The sequence below is a fragment of the Pezoporus occidentalis genome, unplaced genomic scaffold, assembly GCF_034315485.1.
Source record: "Pezoporus occidentalis ecotype Australia unplaced genomic scaffold, CSIRO_AGI_Poc_V1 ctg152, whole genome shotgun sequence".
NCBI classification, from domain to species: Eukaryota; Metazoa; Chordata; class Aves; order Psittaciformes; family Psittacidae; genus Pezoporus; species Pezoporus occidentalis.
In genome coordinates this window covers 566,399-583,999 of record NW_026913339.1, presented here as the reverse complement: position 1 = coordinate 583,999, position 17,601 = coordinate 566,399, and the positions used below count along the sequence as shown (strand labels likewise).

The 17,601-nt window shown below is 42.5% G+C and overlaps 1 protein-coding gene across 3 annotated transcripts; it reads left to right on the top strand.

The window, feature by feature from the left end:
* The first annotated feature begins 1,897 nt into the window (after positions 1-1,897).
* HAL (histidine ammonia-lyase) lies at positions 1,898-17,407 on the top strand. Of its 3 annotated transcripts, XM_062611320.1 has the most exons (20): positions 1,898-2,331; positions 2,756-2,816; positions 2,989-3,016; positions 3,310-3,384; positions 3,490-3,562; positions 3,646-3,712; positions 3,901-3,938; positions 4,018-4,143; positions 5,754-5,893; positions 7,382-7,429; positions 8,430-8,577; positions 8,660-8,755; positions 8,842-8,900; positions 9,685-9,765; positions 10,668-10,733; positions 10,839-11,004; positions 14,091-14,225; positions 15,323-15,431; positions 15,513-15,582; positions 16,647-17,407. In XM_062611320.1, exons 1-20 carry the CDS (start codon positions 2,085-2,087, stop codon positions 16,791-16,793), a joined length of 1,980 nt encoding a protein of 659 aa, XP_062467304.1. In that variant the 5' UTR covers positions 1,898-2,084; the 3' UTR covers positions 16,794-17,407. The 3 variants fall into 3 exon arrangements, with proteins under 3 accessions (XP_062467304.1, XP_062467306.1, XP_062467305.1); XM_062611322.1 differs by lacking the exon at positions 8,660-8,755 and having other exon boundaries at positions 1,902-2,331; XM_062611321.1 differs by lacking the exon at positions 3,310-3,384 and having other exon boundaries at positions 1,920-2,331.
* The last annotated feature ends 194 nt before the right edge of the window (positions 17,408-17,601 follow it).

Sequence of the window (17,601 nt, the reverse complement as noted above, 5' to 3'; positions counted from 1 at the left end):
GAAGTGAGTTTGGCAAGAACTGCTTTTCCTGGAGATGATCAGTTAGCCTCTGTTGAACGCAGAGATAACCCCCGTGTTGTGGAGTAAAAATCATTTTGACAAAGTGCTGTTTCAGAGGAGGAAGTTACCAAATACAGGTTGTGGCACAAGGCTTGGGTTTAGTAACTTAGAATTAGTTATTTAATAACTTAGGGTTAGTTACTTCAGTTAGTGTGGGAGCCTATCAGTTTATTTCTGTTCTTAGTTTTGATCAGTATAAGCTTTCAAGCAGATGAAGTTATGTACTTTACCAAGAAATTAATCTTTTCATGCTAAGAGCTCTAATATAAATTAAGACATGAAGAGGTCTTGTTGGATTCTATTAATTCAAGACATCCTGAGTTCTTCCATGCAACTTTAACCTATATATCTATGTAGTTTAAATAAAAATGACTGAAAAATTAACTCCTAGGTCCATGAGGCTCAAAAGTGAGTTTAAATTCTTTCTATGAATGTTGTGACACTCAGCTTCTAATAAACACAATGAAATCCTGGCTTTTTTGAAATATAATAGCATAATTTCCTTGTATGTAAAGTGTTTACAGGCTTGTGTTAAGGACCTAATAGGCCATTCATTCTCTCCTTGCTGCTCCTCTAAACAAGTGATAAGTTCTGCTGGAAAATTCCTGAAAGGAATTTTTCTATTTTTCAGGTTAAAAATTTATGCAATTCCTTTCATTTACTCCCAAAACCTAATCAGGCTTCTGCTACAGTGTCACCTGAACGAATGAGATTTCCCTTGGGCAAGTCTCTGGTAGGAGAAGGGGGTCCCTGGTATTAATTGGTTCTGGTCCAAGCTATCAGATTGCAATGAAAACTCCTTTGTTTTAGAAATGTTTTATATAACTAGTTTTGGGTAATGCATTGTCATAAAAGCCCATTTATCATACATAGTGATCTGGCAGTTCATGCTGCCAGATAATCCTGTTGGTTTTTTTTGCTGTCAGAGCTAGAAAAAGAAATTGGTGGTAGGCATGGTTTTCACTAGTGTCCTGCTCTGCTGGGGCAGTCTGTCTGTCTAATCTCGCTCATAGAGACTCCCACCTGTGGGTCTCAATTTAAAATTGCCCACAATAAGTCAACCACAGGTAAGTGCACTTTATGATAGTGCTTTTGTCTGGTAACACTATTGTGGATAGCATGAACTACAAGTGGTGTTATTGTTTTATCTTTAAAGGCAAAGGTATTTTCAGCCTCTGTGTGGACATGGTTATTGCTAAACTTTATTTTGGCACCATTTTGATAGGTATTTCTCCAGTTCTTTTCCTCTGCATCTGCCAGCAAAAGAAGCATGAAATAGCAGCACCAGGCTTGGTAGTATGCAGTTGTGGCCTAATGCTTCTTGTTATCTGTTGTAGCAACATCTTCCAGATCATAAATGAAAGGGTAATGAAAATTTAGGTGTTTTTCTCACCTACAATGCAAATATTATGTTTTCAGACTTCAGCATGGGACTGAGCAAAGTGGGCTTGCTGCCTCTGCTGCCTGCTTTTACCGTGCAGTACATAGAGGTATGAAAGTAGTATAATCCGTTTTCTTCCAAACTTAGCGGCCATGACCAACCCATATTAACAGGGTGACTTTTCCAGCCCTGTCCATCATGGAGGTTTTCATCAGTGTGATCTACCGCCAGGTGACAACTTTGTTAACTCCTGTTAAACCCTTAAGTTTTTAGAACAGTTGCATTCCAGCTTAGTCTGATTTATTTATCTAATATTGGTACATAAGACCCAGCTCCTGGATTTTCATTTCTATATCCCTGATGTGATCTTTGGGGTAAAACAGTCCTGTGTCAATAGTTTGGGGGACTTGCCTTTCTATGAAAAGGGAGTTCTCCCTGGGATTGGTTTGATTGGATGAAGTCAGTTGAATACATTGATCTCACTTATTTACAAAGGTGGGGATTTTGAGGGTGGATTTTTGCCTCTCACTGATTGTGACATTGGACTCCAGCTAGAAGCTGTCTTCAGGCCATCACATAGTAAATGTAAGGCTGCTGCACGCTGCAGCCCTTCTCTGTCAAGGGACAGTTTGGGGGAGAAAGCATGCCGAGATACACAGTGCATGTCCGAGGAGAATGGCTGGCAGTGCCATGTCAAAGCAGCACCAGCACAGTTGGGTGGCTGGGAAAGGAAGCTGTGAGACGGTACATGAAGAACAAACCTGACAATGGGGGATTTTCCTCTGTAGAAGAAGTAAAATTTTACGTTCGAAGGTGCAAAGGACTTGGCCTGCTGGATCTTGAAGATACAGTGGAGGATGCTCTGGAGGATAATGAATTTGTTGAAGTTGGTAAGCAAAGTGTTAAGCAACACATTGCAGAGTGACCATGTTGGCATCTGTGTCAGCAAACTCTGTCTTAGTTTATCTAAAATTGCGTCTGAGAGGGCATTATGACTTTTACGGAAAAATGCCAAAATGCTTTAAGAATGTTAGAACTATATAAAGCTTAGAAAGTACAGGATTCTAGATGTATCACCAGCATATGATTTCATATATAATATATGCTTGGGTTGGGCTGTACTGCTTTTGCCTTTAGAGTACCTTAAATGAATACATATTTGCTTGCTATTTTCCTATACGCGTACAAATACATTCAGGGTTGATACAGCTGTAATAATTATAATTTGAAGTTGTGTTAGAATAAATAACAAAGTAATTTATGTGTAGAATGCAATTTAATTCCACTTGCGTTTATTCTGCTTATTTCTCCTAGTTATAGAAGGAGATATAATGTCTCCCAATTTCATACCATCTCAGCCAGAAGGAGTTCATTTGTATCCTTTTTTTGGTGCTATGTGAACTATTTATAATTCCAGATCTATAATTCTCTAGATTTCCCTGTTCTTTTAGAGTTCCTTCATTCTTAAAACACATTACCAGCTGTAGTCAAATGGTCCCTACTGTGAAATCCAGTCTGCCCTTTTTTTTCCTTTACAGAACCTTCAGATACAGCAAATACCGAGAGCCAGAACAGGTAGGAACTACCAGTGATTGTACAACTCAGTAACAAATCCTGTTACTCACCAAAAAACGTGCAGAGAGTTGAGCCACTGCAGCATTCACAAGTGCAGGGGCTGTTAGATTGGCTGGGCCCAGGAAATTCAATTATATAATGCGCTTATTATGTTTCTGTTAGTGAGTTCCTGTCTTGCAAATAAGCATGAGCAGCCTTCCTGTCATTGCTGAGTTTTAAGTATATTTGTTTTAATTCTGATTATTAAGCAACTTGATACATATCCCGAACTAAAAGGTGGTTCTTCGGTCTAGTATATTTTTTTAGATGGCAACAGTTTAACAACGGAAGACTTGGTCAATTTAGGAAAGGGGCTCTACAAGATCAAGGTAAAGATTCTGAATAAATGTGGCTAAAAATTGCATGTTTACCTTGTTATAGTCTAAATAATAATAGAAATAGATAAACTAATATTTAAACTACTCATGTTTTAGCTCACGCCTGAAGCTGAAGCAAAAGTCAATGAATCACGAGAAGTGATTGAAAGGATCGTAAAGGAACAGACAGGTAAATATTTTTAGTCTAGCTATTAATTGTTCAGAAAACTTAACTGCGTTCCTTCCTTAACCAGCAGCGTATGTTTCTTGCAGTTGTTTATGGAATCACCACAGGGTTTGGGAAGTTTGCCAGGACAGTCATCCCAAACAGTAAGCTGAGGTAAGTTGTTTGTGCAGCTTGCTCCATCCTTTCTTTTCAGGAAAGGAAGAAGAGGGAGTGGTTTGACCCTGTACATTTATATTCTGTGGTTAGATGAGAGGGTTGCTTCAGTAGTTCCCTCTGTTCCATGCAAAATAAACCCTGATGAGACTTATTTGGGGTTTTACTTTTTTCCTTTTTGTCCGTAGGGAGCTTCAAGTGAACTTGGTTCGCTCACATTCAGCTGGTAATGAGAAATCACCTGATGTTTCCCTCTTCTGTCACTGTTGGTAGCAGGTTAGTTACCAAAAAGGTTACTGTTTCAGGTGTGGGGAAACCCTTAAGCCCAGAGAGGTCTCGCATGCTGCTGGCACTGAGAATCAACGTCCTGGCAAAAGGATACAGTGGAATATCTCTAGAAACGCTCCAACAAGTTATTGAAGCATTTAATGGTAAAAAGATATTTAAAGAAAGTCCCCTTTCCCTAATCTTTTTCTTTTAACTGTTTTATTAAAGGGTGCAGCTTAATGGGTCAAGCTATGGATGTTGCTCTTTCAACTTGGTAGTTGTGAGAGATCAGGACCAGAGGTCAGCTTGACAAGCTCACAACTAGAGACTGTTCCTCTGTTGAAAAAAGAGGGGTATGAGAAGAACTGACAGGAACGGCTGAGAGAAAGGGATGAACTTCAGTAGGCATAAGTTTAGGAAATGAGCCTCTGAGAGGTTAGGTAATTAGTGCAATACTAGGCTGAACTGGGAGCATGACTGATTTGGGGTGATCTTTTCCTCAAGGGCTTAAGTCTAATGTCCTGTTGGGTATGTGCCGTTGTGTGCCACCATCTTTAGGAATGCTGGGATTTTGGGGAGGGAGGTAGCTATTACCATGTAGATAACTGTGTGTATTGGTGTTTGTCAAGCAGATCCACTTAAGCAGCACCTGGTTTTGTGAGTAGAACCCCACACACACCTACACAAGTGTTTGTAATCAAGGGCTACAAGGCAGCAACGCAGAAGTGTGTGGCTAGTCAGCAGCTTATGTGGCCACAACTGTCAAAGCAGTTGAAGTTGCTTTGCCACAGATGTTGTGGCAGGGAAACCAAAGGGGTGGCTGTGCTGTTTGTCAGCTGATGTCCAGTGATGGTCCCTCTGGGAAGGCATGCCAGTGCAGCAGTGATGAGTAAAGAGCACCTTCTCCCTATGTTAGAGTATTACATTCAACTTTCCTTCTCTTTTTTTTCCTAAACTATAGATTGGAAGATTGTTGTGAAACTATAGATCATGCACGTGAGAGAAGAGTCACATTCATATACAAGGGGCCCAAAGAATACAGGCTTTGTGCTGCCTTCTGTTATACCCCCCTCCACCAACAGTGGGTGAAGGAGCTGCAATTTAGTGTTTAGCTCTGCAAAAGAAGAGAATTGGACTGGTTCCTTCCCTGCTTTTTCTGAAGTTCCCTGGGTTCAGTTTCTTCATTTCCACCCATTCAGTGCTCAGAAGACTAGGATGGAGGGAAGAGGACTCGGAGATGCCCCATCTCTGGAATTGCTCCAGGCCAGACTGTATTAGGTCTGTGAGCAACCTGATCTAGTGGAAGGTGTCACTGCCCATGGCAGCTGAGTTAGAACTAAGGGAGAGATCTCTAAGGTCCCTACCAACCAAAACCATTTTATCATTCTATCATAAGCTGATTTCTAGGAGTTTAGTGGAGTGAGAATGAGGAGGTAGGTTTGTCCACATCAGTCTTCACCCTGCATTAGAGAGCTGAGAAGAGTGATGTTTTACCTGCCCGGCTGTGTGGGTGTACCTGCAATCACCCTGGACTGTGGTCACCCCACTCCAAAACTAAATGCAGGGCTAAATGCAGAAAGGATTAATTTCTTCATAAACTACAGCTAGCCTGTGAGCAGGGACAAATCCCAGTCTGCAACAAGAGTAATCCTGTTGGTGCTATTGACTATGATCAAAGGATGTTATTGTGACTGCACTCATATGCTGGCTTCTCTGTTTTCCAAGGAGTATCAAGAGGCAGCTCTAACAGGAGTCATTTTTGTTTTCTTCCTAGCATCCTGCCTTCCTTATATCCCAGAAAAAGGAACAGTTGGAGCCAGTGGAGACTTGGCCCCCCTCTCTCATCTTGCTCTGGGATTAATTGGAGAGGGAAAAATGTGGTCCCCAAAGAGTGGCTGGGCTGATGCTAAATATGTAAGATTCATGCGGCCGATTGCTTTTTCTTCTACTTGCTGGCTCATTTGCCAAATTGTGTGCAGCCTTGAGAGAAAGAGAGCTTTCTCTCAGATTAAGAGTATGTAAAAGACTTTGGATTTTTTTGTACCAGTCTGAACTGGGACTAAGTTTCCTTTAGTACTCATTCTCCACCTTGAGGAAGGTGGATCCATGAGAATGGAGTATCTGACCCACACTCAGTGGAGCAGATATGAATGCGCAGCATGTTATTAAGTCCTAAAGAAATACCATGCCATAGTTTTGCAAAACAAGATAGCATAGTGATGTAATTTAGGACCTGGAGAAAGGGACAGGATACCAGCTATGAAAGTATAGTTACTACATCTTGAGCTCCATGGACATCAACACTGTTCCAAAAAAAAACAAGATCACCTCAAATTCAAACCTTTAAATGCTGAGAGCAACTGGAGAGTATTTGAGGCAGTAACTCATATCAGTAGCATTACTACTGATTTTATAATGGCTTTAAGTGAACACACACGTTTGGACATTTCATTTTTTTTGATAAATTAACTAGGGTTCCAAGAAACATTTATAACACTCTCCTTTGCAAGATGGAAGCTTTACAATGGAATTAATTTTTAATTAATTGTGAATTTGCCACTAAGACATCAGCAGATTGATTTAGCTTTGAGTGTCTCCAAGTCTGGCCCCTCCAGAGTCTTTTGTGATGGTTTGTTCTGATACATCTGTCACTCCTATCCATGAATATTTGAACACCAGATTTATTCATGGATTGGTAGCTGTACCCTTGCTGTAGGCTGGAGAAATGCTGAGAGCTGCACAGGGAGAGAAGTAAGAAGGAAGCAGGCTGGTGTGTTCTGGACCTTTGGGACCAGAAGTTACAGTTGTACACCTCTGAGACGTTATTACCTCTTCAGTTGGAAAGGTTGAAAAGACTATAACCAGAGTCAAAGCTATACCGTTCCTCTATTTCTCACAAGAGTGATTGCCCTATGGAATAGACATGTATAGAATAAACCGAGTAGGATTTCGATCATTGGAGGTCTTCCGTAGAAATGGTTAGGGAACCATTTATAAAGGAGTAGTTTATGTGAAGCCAAACCTGTTATGAGGCAGGGTGTAGGCAGAACTACCTTCTCAAGGTGTTTCCAGCCTTGGCTACAATTACTCTCTTCCATCAGCTGACACCTGGTAAATGTTAATGGGCTGTGGCAGTGTCCTGCTCCTCTGTTCCTACTACTTTCTTCTATTGGCACTGGGAAATGAAGTGCTAGTTCAAAAGCCCCAAAATGCTGTCCTTTATTTAGCCCAGCAGAAAAACAGTATTTTAAATGTTTGTATAGAAAGGTCATTTTCACCTGTTGCTTAAGGGATTTGTTAATATTTTTATTTATGGAAACATATAAGATTTGAAATATTTTTGGTGAATGAATTACTGGAAACCTTTTGTATTAATTACCCTTTCATTAAACTCCTTCACAGGTCCTGGAAGCCCATGGTCTCAGACCAATTACCTTGAAACCAAAAGAGGTAATAAAGTATAATGATTCCAGCTGATGGAAAACAAGCATAGTCGATCACTATGCTTACAATTTAAGCATGAAATGAATTAACAGTCATTTTAAATCAAGCTCCAGAAGGATATTAATGAAATATTATCAAGGGTGGGATTCACCTCTCTTAGTATCACCCTATTTGACTTGAAATGTCAGACCCAAGCCTCATGTTTAGATTGGCTCTGTAGTTGGTGGACATAGGCATCTTCAGAAAACTCTTTATATCATCCTGAAACGGCTATCTAAGAAGCCTTCTCAAGGTACCTATTTGCCCATTGACTGTAACAGGAGCTCAGATGACTGACTTGAACCAGGTGTTTGACTTCTAGATCATTAAAACTAGGTGAGATGAATCTCACTCTGAATATTAACATTTACATGGGAATACAACAGGTTTGAGGGCTGTGGACCTTTTTGATAATGGACCTCAGTAGTTATAAAACAGCACCAGAAGCAAGAAGCCAAATTCATTGTCTTCTAAAGGCAAATGAAGGCTCCCATGGGCCTCATGTTTGCTTAGAACAAATCTTTTAAAGCAGTTATAACTTCTAATGCTCTTTTAATATACTACTTCCTCATTGCACCCCCCATGCTCATAACTTTTGAGGTTTAATAATTTAAGAAGAAACAATAAGAATAGGATTCCACTTCCAAAGGACTGGAAAAGAATAAATATTTTCTGTGCTTTACTTGCTTGAAATAAACTTGGAAAAACATTAAGTAAACCTCTTGCTTGAAACTGCTGGAGCTCCAATGCTGCCTAAAGTGACTTAGTAGTCATGAACACTGACAATTTATGTAGCAAAGATGCCAGGTCAAGCTGTGCGTTTTATGATTTCAGAACGATCCAGGAAGCTGAGCAAAGGTCTTTAACTCATTCATACAAGATAAACAATTATCACAGAGATGGGGAATTATCACAGCATGTGGAATAGCCACAATGAATTTGCTTAACATCTGCCCTCTCTTTGAAGGGTCTGGCTCTCATCAATGGGACACAAATGATCACCTCGCTGGGATGTGAGGCGGTTGAAAGAGCTGGTGCTATAGCTAGACAAGCTGACATAATTGCTGCCCTTACGCTTGAAGTCTTGAAGGGTACAACGAGGGCCTTTGACACTGGTGGGTACTGAGCCTTTCCTGTCTATTCACTTAACAGCTGTTGGCAAGAGAAAAAACCTGACAGTGTAACTTGATTTACTAGATATCCATGCAGTGCGCCCACACCGAGGGCAGGCTGAAGTGGCATTTCGATTCAGGTCCCTTCTAGATTCTGACCATCATCCATCAGAAATAGCAGGTAAACAATCTTGCCCTTCATCAACAGTAGCCTGTATGCTTTCGTATGAGGGAATATTTGGGTTTTCCTCTCTTATTTCCTTTTAGAGAGCCATAGATTCTGTGACCGAGTTCAGGATGCATACACGATGCGCTGCTGCCCTCAGGTAAAATTTACTTTTATTTCTTTTCATAGCAATAGATAAATGACGGTGAAATTCCCACCTCAGAAATGCATCAATTATATGTTGTCTGACTCTGTTAGAGGTTTTATTTTGCATTTCCCTCACTTCAAAGTTAATATTAATGGACACATGTAATTTATCGATCCCATGCATGCACCCATTGGGCAGCATCTAACAAAGCTACGTTCATGTCTAGAAGAGACCACGGTGTGAGAAGCAGAGCGAAGGTGCTGGTTTCTGTGCTTGAGGGCTTTGCAGAGTCTTTTCTTCTGCAGTGATGCTAAGACCATGAACTGAGGAAAGGTGGTTCCAGAAGCAGCCAGATTGCAATATCTCAAACATAGTGAAAACTCAATCCCATAAGTTTTAGCATGTTCAAAGTTATTAAATCAGTGGAATTAATGGAAGTTAATTAATTAATGAGACTGTTTTCTGTGGGGGATTGATGAAGCTACTTCTCCCCTAATAACACTTCTACCACTGAGTAAATATCCTGTCTTCCATTTAGGGTAAACCAACCCAGACAAGTAAAGAATGACATATTCAAGTAACCCTTTTAGCGATACTGCCATAATAACAGTAAATACAGTTTTCTGCGTGTCTAGGATGGGCAGAGATGATCCTTATTTTAAAAGCAAATCCAAGACCATCTGCATGTATGGATTTAGAGACTGGGAGGATGGGAGAGTACCTGCAGCTCAGTCAACATCCTGAAGATGAAGTAAGTATGGATACTAAGATCAGGTGCTAATGTCCTTTGTTCTAGGTGCATGGAGTTGTAAACGATACAATTGCTTTTGTGAAGGACATCATGATGACTGAAATCAATAGTGCCACGGACAACCCTGTATCTTTTGATGACCTTCTTACTATGAAAAATTTTGCTTTGTCTTTTTTATCCATTTCTTCTATATAATTATTTGCATTGGAGGAAAAAGCATTGTAACTGCCTTCAGTCAAGAACTACTACAATCAAGAAGCTGCAACAGCAACTTCTCTTCCTTTTCCCATGTCCGCATTGGTGCATCCAAGCATGTATTGGGGAGAGGAAATGACATGTGCATGTGGTTTAGTGCATGTTAAATGTTTCCTAGATTAGATTGTATATGTCTATATTGAATATGTAGATAGATGGGATTTGGCAACCAAATGGACACAGACAGGTGGTGATTTGTCATATGAAACATCTGTTGGTGCAGCATGAGTGAAACCTGTACTAAATTGCACTCTGGGAAGGCAGACAAAAGACATACTGGCTGGTAAGCCTCATTGTGGCTCAGCCTCGTAAACTCTGTGTACAGTTCTCATATTGGCACTGGGCAAGGCTGGATTCCCCTCAGCAGCATAATGATGCTATATGTAACACCATATCAACTGCTAATAAGCATGACTGCTTGTAACCTGTCTAAAATTGAACCTAGCATGGAGAGAATCTATCAGACAACTGAGAAACTATGTTAGGATCCAGACACGTGTGTTTCTTTGCACCCCTCTCACCCTTGATCAAAGACCTCATTTCATGTAGTCTGTTTGGAAAAATAGATGTCAAAATTGTATCTGTAAGTTTGGAGAACTGAGATTGGGTCTTCATTTTCTCAAAAGTGAACACACAGATGTAATATAATGTGCTTGCAAATAGGAACCTGTTAACACAAACATTCCTTCAGTTAAGATACTCTGATTAGTGACAGATATCTGTCATGTAAACTGAATTTTCACTCATATTTTTACCTTAACTTCTCCTTAAAGATGGTGTTTGCTGAAAGAGCAGAGACCATTTCTGGAGGAAATTTTCATGGTGAATATCCTGCAAAGGTAATTAAGCATTTGGAGAAAGAAAAACTAAAAGTTGGTTTCTGTTTTGGTTTTCTATTTGTTTGTTTCTCCTGTCATCTGGTTTAATGAGATCTTCTTGTATAGGCTCTGGACTACTTGGCAATTGGTGTGCATGAACTTGCTGCAATTAGTGAAAGAAGAATTGAGAGGCTCTGCAACCCCTCGCTCAGCGAACTGCCTGCATTTTTAGTCACTGAAGGAGGTCTGAACTCTGGCTTCATGATAGCACACTGCACAGCAGCTGCCCTGGGTGAGTGCTTGAGCAATATCAAGAGAAAGCTAGAAAGACCATTTTATGTCAAGGCAGTTGTAATTTGGTAATAGATACAAAGGCATCTCACTCCTGTTTTCCATCTCTTCTCTATGAGCTGGGTACAAAGTTTTAAGTTCAGTCCAGCTACAGTTATTTCAGCTCAGGATTCTTTATTCTGCATTGACCCATGGACAAGTTTAGTGCTCTGAGCGTGCAAACCCTTAGGGGTGGACTTTTGTGAGAACACTTGCCTGATTGCATCTTTATGGGATTGGCACGGAGTTTTCTCATTTAGTCACCAACATAAGAGCCCTGGGATATTACAGTTCATAGGTTCAGGAGAGCAACAGCCAACGTAAACATGCTGTGAGTATAGAGGGTAAATTATAAGAGATGCAAATAGACAGAGGAACAGAACATGTCAGATAAATGTGTACGTAAACATCTTGCAGGAAAGAATAGTCGGTGAACTAAATCAGTGTGATAAAGGAGCACTGCCTAGAGGCTGGTTTTGGAAGTGGGTCTGGAAAAGGAGCTGAAGTGCTTGTCCCCTTTTTTGAAGGATGGAAACTTTTCCTTTTGGCTGGGCAGAGTTTAGGTTGGCTCCAGGCGTTAGCTGTTACTTGGCTTCAGGTTTTGCAGCTCACATCTGCAATCTGGAGTGAGAGGTTCTGGGGTGCTTATGGTCTTTCCTTCAGGGAATGAAAATGACCTCCCTGCCTCCTTAACTCATCACTGAGCTGACACCAGGACTTCATGGGTTAGAGAAGATCTGCATGCATCCAGAGCACTGTGAATGCAGACTTCATTTCCGCTGTTCTAAAGAGCAGTCCTCAAGCTCAAATTGGTTTTGGATGGTGCCTATAGTCCTTCCTGCAGCCAAATTCCCCTTGCTTTTGAGCACAGCTGAAGAGACTTACTCCAGGTCTCCCACCTGTCTTTCAAAGCTGGAGTGCTTCCAACTTGTGGGTGTATGTGCCCAGAGGAGGCACATGGGCAGTCTCATAGCAAGGCAAGGAGGGTGGGAGAGGATTTGTATCATGCTCCTGCATCTTCCCGGAGCAAGTTCTGCAAGGGCCTCTGCTCTGATGTGAAGAGACCGGATGCTGATCTCAAGCTCTTTTCTTGAAACCGGGGGGGGGGGGGGCATGTCTGTGACCGAAAACAGAGGTTGCCTTGGAGTAAGAGGCATGCCAGGCTTGTATTTCAGTGATGCTGCCCACTCTTTTTCTTCAGTTTCCATCAAGTCTTTGAGTCAAAGCAACACAACCCTGAAGGTGGGAGAGGAGAGAGCAGTTCTTCTATATTTGGTTAATATTTGCATCTCAAGGCTTTTGAGAACCTCAATGTACACAAGTCCATGGGACCTGATGAAATCCATCCGCGGGTCCTGAGGGAGCTGGCTAATGAAGTTGCTAAGCCACTGTCCATCATACATGAAAAATAATGTCAGTCAGGTGAAGTTCCCGATGACTGGAAAAAGGGAAATACAACCCCCATTTTCAAGAAGGGGAAAATGGATGACCCGGGGAATTACAGCCCAGTCAGTCTCACCTCTGTGCCTGGCAAAATCTTGGAGCAGATTCTCCTGGAAGGCATGCTAAGGCACAGGAAAAGCAACAAGGTGCTTGGTGGCAGCCAGCATGGCTTCACTAAGGGGAAATCCTGCCTGACCAATCTGGTGGCCTTCTATGATGGGGCTGCAGAACTGATGGACGGGGTAGAGCAGTTGATGTCATCTCCCTGGACTTGTGCAAAGCGTTCGACACTGTCCCACACGACATCCTTGTCTCTAAATTGGAGAGACATCAATTTGATGGATGGACCACTCGGTGGATAAAGAACTGGCTGGATGGCCGCACACAAAGAGCTGTGGTCAATGGCTCAATGTCCGGCTGGAGATCAGTAACGAGTGGTGTCCCTCAGGGATTGGTGTAGGGAGGGACTGGTCTTGTTCAACATCCGTTGGCAACATGGACAGTGGGATTGAGTGCACCCTCAGCGAGTTTGCCGATGACACCAAGCTGTGTGGTTTGATTGATACGCTGGAGGGAAGGAATGCCATCCAGAGGGACCTTGACACACTTGTGAGGTGGGCTGATGCCAACCTCATGAGGTTTAACCTTGCCAAGTGCAAGGTCCTACACCTGGATCGAGCAATCCCAGGCACAGCTACAGGTTGGGCAGAGAAGAGATTCAGAGCAGCCCTGTGGAGAAGGACTTGGGGGTGTTGGTTGATGAGAAAATGAACATGAGCTGGCTTCAGTGTGTGCTCGCAGCCCAGAAAGCCAACCGTATCCTGGGCTGCACCAAGGTGACCAGCAGGTCGAAGGAGGTGATCCTGCCCCTCTACTCTGCTCTTGTGAGACCTCACCTGGAGTATTGTGTGCAGTTCTGGTGTCCTCAACATAAAAAGGACATGGAACTGTTGGAACAAGTCCAGAGGAGGGCCACGAGGATGATCAGGGGACTGGAGCACCTCGCGTATGAAGACAGGCTGAGAAAGTTGGGGCTGTTCAGCCTGGAGAAGAGAAGGCTGCGTGGAGACCTCATAGCAGCCTTCCAGCATCCAAAGGGGGCTTATAGGGATGCTAGTGAGGGACTCTTCATTAGAGACTGTAGTGATAGGACAAGGGGCAATGGGTTAAAACTTAAACAGGAGAAGTTTAGATTGGATATAAGGAAGAAGTTCTTTCCTGTAAAGGTGGTGAGGCACTGGAATGGGTTGCCCAGGGAAGTTCTGAATGCTCCATCCCTGGCAGTGTTCAAGGCCAGGATGGACAGAGCCTTGGGTGACATGATCTAGTGTGAGGTGTCCCTGCCCATGGCAGGGGGGTTGGAACTAGATGATCTTAAGGTCCTTTCCAACCCTAACTATTCTATGATTCTAAGCCTGATATTGGTTGCTGTTTTCAGAGGCAGTGGTAGTTTTCAAGGTGCTTATTACGGATTTTGATGCATCCTCAAAAGAGGAACAATAGTTGGACCTGAGGCGGTGGACAGGCTCTTTGCTCCAGAATGGCCATTTCTTCTGCTGTCTCATGCCCATTCTGTCCTAAATTCATTGCACTGTTTTCTTGCAGTTTCTGAGAACAAAGCCTTGTGCCACCCCTCTTCTGTCGATTCTCTCTCAACCAGTGCTGCTACAGAGGATCATGTGTCCATGGGAGGATGGGCTGCAAGAAAAGCCTTGAGAGTTATTGAACATGTGGAACAAGGTAAAGTTAAAACACTGATTTCCTCACAGGCCTTAAATGTGTAACTACGTGAAGATATTGGTGCCATTCTTTTTAGATATATTTTAAGAAAAAAAGGAGTTAATGCACCTGAAAGAACTGTCTCAAAAATGTTCACATACTTTTACAAGCATTTTGACATTTCTACCAGTAATCAGGTAAATCTGGTACTAAATATTTCTTATGAAACAAAACCTCTTACTGCAGGACACTCAGCAAAACTTTCCTCCCTTGCTTACAGGGGATTACAGATTGCTTACAGAAATCTTGCTTACAGGTTGCTCTCTTGGTTGTTTATTTATTTATTTGGCAGATGATGTGCTTAGATATACTGTGTCGCTGTTAGTATGAGTAATACATGGCACACAAATACTGAACTCACCCACTAAGTTTATACTGTTGAGTGCTCTGAAGACTTAGTTCTATAGAAACTATTTTTTGTGCATAAAGAAAAGAGTTTGAGGAACTGTGTGTTTCAACAGTGTGCTGAGAAACAGCGTGTCCTAGATCCAGTTGGTTCGTTCAGATCCTTGGGGGAACTGGCTTGTAAAAGTGAGGAACTAATGTCAATAATGAATGATCAGGTGTGAGGTGGGTAGATAACGTGCAAACTTCTCTGGACAGAAGACTCTCTTCCAAACCTCTGTAATTTTCCTGGTGCTTCCATGTGGGCTCTTGCAAGTTTCTTAGGCAGAACTTTCTTTAATAGCTCAGGCCCCTTTCTTCTCAGTCCTGAAGAGATTTTCTTAATTGCGATGGCCATTAATTTGAGTATTCAAAATAGCCTGGAAGAGATTCCTATGGATTTAAGACTGTGGTGACCTTGAGTTCCTGGCACACTGAACTGCAGAGCACTCACAATCTGCTTGCTAAAATGCTGGATACTGCCTCCAGCACCATTCATAACACAATCCTGATGCTGGGCCACCTCTCTGGGGTGTGTGGATCCACTGGTCTGTTCACATTGCCTAAAATCATATCATATGATCTAGAATAAATGCCAGCAATAGCTTTATGAGGGAAGGACCAGCCTTGAGCTGGTCCTGCAAAGTACCCCTTTCACTGTTCTGATTTCCTAGTTCTGGCTATCGAGCTGCTTGCGGCCTGCCAGGGCATTGAATTCCTACGCCCTCTGAGAACAACAACCCCATTGGAGAAGGTCTACGACCTTGTGCGCTCCGTTGTGAGGTAAGATCAGATAAATGTCTCCCCAGCTGCTGACAGTGGTGGTTAATGTTTGGCCAATGTCTGTAATGCGTCTCGTTACAGGCCTTGGATAAAGGATCGCTTCATGGCCCCAGATATTGAAGCAGCTCATAGGCTGCTCGTGGAGCAGCAGGTGAGTGTTGAGTCTCGGCACGAGTGGTACAACTGTCCTGAGGAGCACACTGCAGCGCTGCTTTGGAAATAACCTTCCGTATATTCACTGGATGGGAGCACTAAAAGCAGTCTTCCTGGGGCAAACCCACTGGATTTCTGGTGTTTGATTTGCCTTAGTTTTTAGTGGGATAGATTTAGAAATCAGTTCCTAAACTCGCCCTTGTATTGCTTGTGTAATAGATAGATTACATTATTAAGTCCAGCAGTGTCCAGGCATAGGTCCAACTTTGAATTGCTTAAGGGCAGGGTCCTATAAGCCCACAGATCTTCACAGAAATCAGCAGCCTCTCCAGAGGGTGATCCTCATTCCTGGGCCAATGAGGGTTCCCTAGCCTTGAGGCCCGTGGGCGTGGTCTGGATGCAATGAGACATGGATGAGGGAATAGTAGTGGTGAAATCTGTTAACCTGGGCCAAGTGTCTGCATAGCTATAGGATCAATCCATTTTATTTGTTCGTAAAATACAACAGAAGAATTGAAGAGAGTAAGCAAATGGGAGAGGAAAATCACCTCTTTTTTACCTTCTTGCAGCCCTTACAGAAGGAGAGACGGAGGAAGCTGTAGAACACTGCTTTTATGCCTTAAACCCCAGCTGCCATCCCTCCCCTTTTAATTTGTCCATGCCTGCTGCTATTTTCCTTCCTCATCCCCATCATAACCAAGTACTTCTGTAGGAAGTGACAGTGATCCTCTCCCAGCTATTGCACACAGAACATCAACCTGGTAGCAATACAAGATGCAATGGTTTTGCCTTTAATCCTTTCACCTTGCTGCCCCCACCCCCCCCCCCACCCCGGCCCCAAGCTGTATTTTTTCCTGTCAACTCCATCCACATGCACTTCCTTAAACCTCACTCTGGCTGCTTCTCTGGTCCTGCTGATCACATACAATGTATCTGCATAGGCCTGTAATTCTCATCCAACCCAGTGACTTTCCTACAGGGTTTCCTGAACTTGTGCGTTGATGTCTCACCTGACCTTTTGTTTTGCCTCTGTTTCTGCTGTTTCACTTTCTTGTTTTGCAGGTGTGGGAAGTGGCTGAACCTTACATTGAAAAGTACAGGAGGGAACACATCCCTGAATCGAGACCCATTTCACCAACAGCTTTCTCCCTGGGATTGCTGGATCATATAGGTGTTGGTCATGACCACAGGCATCAGAATGAACTTTAAGAGAGCAGATCCTTTCCAGGACTTTGCCCAAGGGTAGCTGTTCTATTTGAACTCAGTGTGGTTTCTTCAGGTGAACCAAAGGACTTGACTGTGTAGCTCAGGAGCGCATAGAGATAGTAAAGAAATGGCTCACTAGTTTCCTTACATGTGAAAGACAGTCTATCATGATAGTGTGGTTTTGACTGAATTTCCTGAGCTTCTAACACAAAGCATTAATGGATGTTTTGCACAGGGCATCCTGTATTTGTTTTTTCAGCTCTTCTCTTGTTTTCTCCTCAGCTGTGCCAATGATACCAAACAACCTAGGTTTGATATTCTCGCCTTTATTTTTTTTTCCTTGGAGTAACTGCTATGGTCCCCTTCATTCTGCCTCAACAAAATTATCTTAAGGAGACTTAATTATCCTCTTTCTTGCAGATCATGTGTGAGGTACAGGTTCTTGTATTTTTAGAGCAGGTGCTTCATAAATCACAAAAGCTGTGCGCATGAAAATGTACTTTGGAGGGTATTGTTCCAGAGCAAATATGTTGTGTTCTCGTGATGAACTACACTCGATGCAGCTTTCCAAGAGCTATGAGCTCACACCTGCAATAAATAAACTGAGGTTTCATATACAGCTGCAGCAATCTATTTTCCTGTCATGTGTGATGATGAAAATGTAAAGCAAAAGCTTAATTTGGAAATAGGAGAGGTGGAACAGGGGCCAGGAAAGCAAGGGAGAGGAGGAGATGTAGGAGTTGTAGATCTGAGCTGGTGCTGAAGCAATAGCACAACATCTACACTCCCATGGCTCACCAGCTATCCAAAG